This window comes from Bidens hawaiensis, unplaced genomic scaffold (assembly GCF_021521415.1).
Source record: "Bidens hawaiensis isolate Kalapana, Puna unplaced genomic scaffold, B.hawaiensis_p1.1 tig00075925_1, whole genome shotgun sequence".
Taxonomy (NCBI): Eukaryota; Viridiplantae; Streptophyta; class Magnoliopsida; order Asterales; family Asteraceae; genus Bidens; species Bidens hawaiensis.
In genome coordinates, this window is record NW_027503137.1 from 13,665 (window position 1) to 20,667 (window position 7,003).

Consider the following 7,003-nt stretch of genomic DNA (forward strand, 5'->3'; position numbering starts at 1 on the left):
ACAAACTGAACGAACGGCCACTTGTACATGTTGGTGTTGTACGTCTTGTCAATCAACAACAAATCTGGGAACGCATGCCACATGGTATGCGACTTCTCGTGACAAAAGAAAACATTCTCCGTCCTATTGGTGGAAGGATTCTCCCATGTGTAAAAGGTAAACCCATGGGTTTGAAGAAAATTTTCAAGTACCTACGTTGGGTTTAACAAAAAATTAATAAATATTACAAATATTCTTATTAAACATCATTATTATAATAAAATGATATTATAAATAATATTCTTATTAAATCTTACAGAATATATATATATTTTATATATGATAAAACAAAACAATATATATTCTAAATAATATATATTAAAAAGACACTTACAAAATAATAATATTCTGAAAACAAGTACTTGCATGGGGGTTTCACCAATTTTATCTTGGTCATCAATAAGCTTCACGACGTTGTATATATCCCTAGTAATACATTTGTTACCGGGAAACCTTTTCTTTATGGCTGACTTAATTTGAGTAGCCCTCAGACCCTGCCTATGCAACGTCGCAACCATATCAATTTCTTCGTCGGTTAGTTTCCTTAGGTGCCGGATGCCCCTCCTCAAACAAAATAGGTTCGTGGTTGTGCGTCTCGTTGACAACCTCTAGCTTCCAACAACCACCTGGCGCGTTGTACCTCCCGCCAAGTTTAAATGGACAACCCCTTTTAATACTCCCGGTATGCCTCACCGTTCCCTTGAGTTTTGGTTCCCCACCTCGATTGCATACAAGTTCAACACTTCTCTCCCCTGAACGTTGGACTGAGATAACACAACCATGCTCACGTCCTGTCTTCTTAACCCAATCCACCAACTCAGCAACATAATCAAAATACTGATATCAAGCAATGTAAATAAAGTAATATTTAGTAACGTGTTGAAAAAGAATAATAATAATTTTTTTTTAAAAAGGTCATACATTATTAGTTACATAAGAAAATGTCGTCTCCCGTATGAAACGATCAGCATCATCATCATCATCAGCATCGTCATCGCCTCCTTCGCGGTGAGCCTCATGAATGCCATCAACGACGATGCTCTTGACTGGTCTTGACATGTATGGTTGCTCTCCTAAAGGTAACTGGTACGAATTCTGGGTTCCGTGATACAGACCGTCTACATGTAACTGCTGCGAAGACTGACCATAAGACTCCTCGACTCTGGACTCATATGTATTAGACGATGTCCTATTATCCTCCGGCCACGAAGGGTGACTACCACCGTATATGATATACCCCTGATAAATATTATTTTGGCAAGACAACGTATAATATTTAAAAAATAACTAACGCATTGTTGTACTATATAAACACACTAAATAACCTGGTCAGGATTTGGTAAGTCGTAATGCTCGATATTTCCATACCTTGGCTCATGGTTCAAGTCGGGAAGTTCATTCAAATCTGGCAAGCCCGACTGCTCCGGCTGATCGTTGTATGCGTAGCCCGACTGCTCGTCGTTCCCGTCATTAAACAAAATATCATATAAATCCATTATATTTTAACAAACACAAAACACAAATATTATAAGTTGGATCGGATCGGCCAATATTATTAAAAAAACCCATCTAGGATGGATATATGTAGAGAAAGGGAGACGGGTGTGACAAAATCAAATTATTGATTTGATCTGCCGCGTATCGGCCGATCAGCCGCGTATCACGTAGGATGCATGACTGATTTGATCTGCCGATGTTGACTTGTACTCACTAAGCGGCGTATTGGACGATCAGCCGCGTATTTGGTACAAACATAATAAGACAAAAGCTGTTGACATAATAGGACAAAAAAGTGTGATCCGCGGCGGATCGGGCGATAAGCCGCGTAGTAGGTGGGTGTTTTCATTTTTGGGTGGTGTTTCTAGTAGGACCCTAAATAAACTTAAAGGTATCAAAGTGTAATTAAACACTCAAATTTGAGTGATTGTACGACGTAAAATAAATTTCAGAGTTGTGAACGAAAACGTTCTTATCATTTCAACTTTTGTATCAATCCAAAATCGAAGTAACTCAATATTGGTATGTATTTTCGGGTTTAAAATACAAGAAAAAAATGATAAGACTTGATAAAGAAATAAAGTAAAAGAAATTATATATACTTAAAAGACATTCTAGAGTTAAAATAAAAGAAAAAAAAAAGAAAATGTAAATTACATTTTTGAGTTATATTGAAAGAGGAAGATAGGAACAAAATTTGTAACTTTACGATTATGTCCTTATATCGATATAGAAAAAATAATTAAGATAAGGTAAACTAGTAATATGATAATGAGTTATAAACATTTCTTCACAATCAGACTATATTTGGCTGGAAAGTTTTTGGAATGAAAAAGCTCTAATTTTTTTTTTCTTTCACTTTCTTTTCTTATAAAAACAATACTCAAAAATGAAAAAAAAGAATAATTTTCCAATTTTTTTTCCAAACTATTAAATAAAAATAAAAGTAGGTAAATATTACAAATAAAAATAATAAAATAAAATAAATTTAGATATATTTTGGGTATTTAAAAAGGCGGTCGACAACAAGACGCTTGACACTCCGAGAATCCTCCTTCAGAAGTCACTTCATTTAATCTCCCGAGGCGTAATTTACTTACACTGCTAGCTTGCTTGCTTGCTTGCTGGCTGGTGGGTACAGTACGGACCCAACAACTCCCCACTGTCAAAGGAGATCACACGCAGCTTTACCACCCACCCTTCCTATATCTATTATCTATATCTATGTACTTATTAATTCAATTGCTTGATGAACGGCGGCGGTGGTTTCCGGTCTGGTAATACGGGGTCTTCGATGTGCAATATGCCGGAGATCTGGCCGTTTCCGATGAATCTCGGCGGTAATGCGACGTGGTTTGGTGTGGGGCAGTTAGGGGATAATAATAGTAGCGGTGGGTTCATGGATAATGATGGTAATCAGAAGAAGCGGCGGGAAGATGACGAGTCGACCAAAGGTGTCTCGGCTAGCAATAGCATGGTAATTGTCGTTTATAGCTACACCTGATTTCTCGTTATCAATCCGCCGTTCCACAAACCACTCAAAAGTAAAACTTTACTTTCAAAATTATTGGTTGTTTGACACAAGCTTTGAATTTTTTGGTTGGTTCTTCAACACAATATCCGTTTTTACCACGGGTCAAATTTTGATAACCATTGCAATTATCCCCAATATCCAAATAGCCCTTCTAACTCAATCTTCTAATTCTTTTTTGGTGTTCGAACAATATCCAGACGACTATGGTCCAAATTTGAGAGTTATCGCTCAAAACGGCCAATATCTTCTAACCCAAGCTCTGAAAGTTTTTGGGCGTTTGGCCCTCTCATCCGGCCGTTTAAAACGGTATGAGGTTAGATGTGAGGCGTTGCGTGTATATTTAGACAGCATAGAGGCCGAAGGCGGGCGCTGTTGGGCACTCAAGCCGTTCTGCCCAACAACACAACGCAGGGCGCTTTCCCTCTCAACCTCTCTCTCTCTCTCTCTCTCACACACACACACATATATATATATATATATATAGAGGGGCGCCAATGGGCTTTAAACCACAGCGGGATATTATTGCTTGGGGCTTCGATGTCCCAGGTGCTTACGTGGCACGGTGGAGGGGCTTCGATGCCCCCTCATAGAGATGTTCTTAATATTCCTAAAGTGTTATTATATATCAAACACTTTTTGTGACTTTTATGGTCCAATGTGGTCGAGTTTATTGAGATTAGATATTTAAACATGTTTATAATATGAATTATTGTTTATATTATTAATCAGCTTGATAGTGACGGAAAGAGATTAAAGAGTTTGGCGGTTGAGAATGTAAACCTGGAATCAAAACCAGAAATTGAAAACAGTGCAAAAGCATGTGAGCCACCTAAGCAAGATTATATTCATGTTAGAGCAAGAAGAGGTCAAGCCACTGATAGCCACAGTCTTGCAGAAAGAGTAATATTAATATCCAACCTTTTAATAATTTAATTTAATTTAGTTTCTTAATTTTAGTTGAATTTTAACTTTTTTATGCTCAAGGCTAGAAGAGAAAAGATTAGTGAAAGGATGAAGATCCTCCAAGACTTGGTCCCGGGGTGTAATAAGGTGCGGTTTAATTGAATTAGTTGCAAAACTTGTTTCAAAAGTATATGAAACTACCGATTATGTGATTGTAGGTTATCGGGAAAGCACTGGTCCTTGATGAGATAATAAATTACATTCAATCACTGCAACAACAAGTTGAAGTAAGTGGTAACGTAGTGTACCATACTATACTATATGTTCCATTGGATGCTATTGTTGTATTATGCATTATTTCTTTTGGATTATGCTAATTAAGTCGAGTGTGACAGTTTCTATCAATGAAGCTTGAAGCGGTCACCTCAAGGTCACACCCGAGTCCCCAAGGGTTTCCTTCAAAAGATGTAAGTATCGAATTCTAAGTTATATCTTTTGATCACATGTTTATAAAAGTCAATGCTGGTGGTACAGTTTGGTCAACAGGCATATGACATGGGTGGGGTTCAATTTGGGTCACAACCAACTAGGGAGTTCAGTAGGGGTTCATCACCAGAATGGCTGCACATGCAAATTGGTGGCGGCTTTGAAAGAACAACATGATCAATGGGTATAAGTCGTTACTAAAATATGCGCCGAAATGAATCAACGTTGATATAGTTAATGATATAAGGAAAGGTCATACTATGTTGGAAACTATATATATATATATATATTTCCATATGTTTGTGTTACAAGATGAACTATGTATGCATGTATGTACTGTTGTTGCTCATACATCTCGTAGAGAATGTGTTTTTAATTACTTGCAAAACATAATTTGTATTGAAAGTACTCCTATACCAAGAAAGAGTCATTTAATAAAGTTCAATCCATTTTATTCGCATGATTCCATTTTGCTTGGTATGTGTTACGCTTTTATTTAAAGCGATGTACATATTACGCACTATCTATAATGCACCCCTTAAGTTACATGCCCTTACTAGCTTTTACATGTCCTTACGATTGGAGAATTATTCTCTTACATTAGAGTTGTTCACAGTTCGGTTTGAAACTGTGAAACTGTCAAAACCGATCATTGGTTTGGTTACATGGTTGGTTTTATTTTTCAAGTTTTGGTCGGTCGGTTTTAAATATTCCAAATCGTAGCAAATTGTTTGGTTTACGGTTTGTAAAAAAACCAACCGTATAAAACCGGATCGGACCGTATAATTTTTAATTTAATTATATTATTTTTTGTATATTTTTATATTATATATCAATATTTGTGGTATATATAATCTGGTAATGCATATGATAACTCAACACTAAGACCTTCCGCATCAAGGCCACCTTGGCTTATGTGGAGGACCATCTATCCTTGAAGATCCTTCCTCAAGGATGGTGAAGGATGGTGGTTGATGGGTCTCCAATGTTGATGATGTGGAAATTATGAGGTTGTTTGTGGGAAGAATGAATATGTTATTGTTGTATGTAAAAAGTGTTTGTGAAAAGAATGAATTAAAAGCTGATGTGGCATGCTAACTAGGCTATTTGTAATAAGAATTGTTTTGAACTGATGCAGGCAGTCTAAGGGTGTGTTTGGGATTCCTTAGGGGGGAGAGGGTGGTGCAAAGCTCATCACACACCACCTCCAATGGTGGTGTGTCACATCACCAACCCCAAATCCATCACATGTGATGAGTTTTTACTAGGGGTGGTGGTGTGGTGTTATTAATCTATCACATGCTCCCTCCAACGGCTCCCTCCCATTCCCAACGTAGTCCTCTCCTCGATAAACACTCATCACTTGCGTGATGGCTATCACACAACTACACCCCATCACGCGTGACAATTGACAGGCGGTGGTGTTCACTTAGCCATCACGGGTGATGGGGAGCTCATCACGCAGTGCCCCGCCCCCTCTTATTTAAGGGAAAAAGGTCTTTTTGTGATAAGGGAAAAAAATCTTATGGTTTTTTAAAAAGGAGTTTCCAAAAAAGTGTGTGGATTAACATAAGGCAATAAGCTATTTTTTAAAAGTGTTTGCCTTAACTTATTGATGTAAAATGACTAATAAAGGCATTTTTGTATAAGTGAATAAGTTGTTTTTAAAAAGTGTTTGGGTTTTCTTGTTTATATCATTTTATACTTATTTAAAATGGAGTTTTTAATGTCTATAAATTAATAAAAACTCTATTTTAAATAAGTTTATGATTGTGAACCACTAGAGATCATTATTAAATACATATTAAATATTAATTTTAACTTAAATGAGTTGGCTGGCTAGCTTGAGCTCAAATTTTAGCTAAAATTACAAATGCAAGAGAGCATATGTACTAAATATTCCCACTAATACATCCTATTGGGATATACCCTTTCTTCTATGTAAGATAACTCAACAAATAATTTTAATATTACCCGGGCCTCATGGACTATTTTGGTTGCTAGAAATTTGGTGCATATCTCATCCAACAATTACAACTTCAGTTTCTCTCGGATGTACCAACAACTCTTTTGGCACAAGCTTACCTATCAACTTAAGCATACTTCTACTTAAAGAACCAGCTGCAATTCCATCTATTAACAACGATACAGTCGTAGCATCAAGAGAGTAACATTTTCCATCCATCTCTTGCAAAAGCATCTCTACGTCATCATATTGTTGCTTCTTTAGATATCCTTGAAGAAGAACACAATAGGTAACATTATTTGGCGGGCAATCGCCGTCATCCATTCTATGAAACAAGTCTTTTGCATCCTGCAATAGACCTTCCCGACAAAAACCACTAATCATCACAGTATATGTATGGACATTAGGTTGCAAACCTTTATCAATTAGGTCACCAAAAAGATTCCATGCAATTTGAAATTCTCCACCTTTTCCCGCCCCGTCAATGAGGATATTGTAAAAAAACTAAAGAGATGATTGATGGAAATTGTATTGCATGTATCAGGTCCTGTTTTCTATTATCTATAAACATCATCAAC

At 36.8% G+C, this 7,003-nt stretch overlaps 1 protein-coding gene across 1 annotated transcript; it reads left to right on the forward strand.

The window, feature by feature from the left end:
• The first annotated feature begins 2,755 nt into the window (after nt 1-2,755).
• On the forward strand, nt 2,756-4,913 carry LOC143606619 (transcription factor BHLH094-like). The gene is made up of 6 exons (XM_077082328.1): nt 2,756-3,013; nt 3,800-3,970; nt 4,055-4,120; nt 4,192-4,260; nt 4,369-4,440; nt 4,508-4,913. The coding sequence occupies exons 1-6, from the start codon at nt 2,786-2,788 to the stop codon at nt 4,634-4,636; spliced, it is 735 nt and encodes a 244-aa protein (XP_076938443.1). The 5' UTR covers nt 2,756-2,785; the 3' UTR covers nt 4,637-4,913.
• The last annotated feature ends 2,090 nt before the right edge of the window (nt 4,914-7,003 follow it).

Coding starts and splice junctions, on each gene's coding strand:
- LOC143606619 (XM_077082328.1), top strand. CDS start 2,786: ATGAACGGCGGCGGTGGTTTCCGGTCTGGTAATACGGGGTCTTCGATG. Junction 3,014..3,799: donor TCTCGGCTAGCAATAGCATG/GTAATTGTCGTT, acceptor ATTATTAATCAG/CTTGATAGTGACGGAAAGAG. Junction 3,971..4,054: donor GCCACAGTCTTGCAGAAAGA/GTAATATTAATA, acceptor TTTATGCTCAAG/GCTAGAAGAGAAAAGATTAG.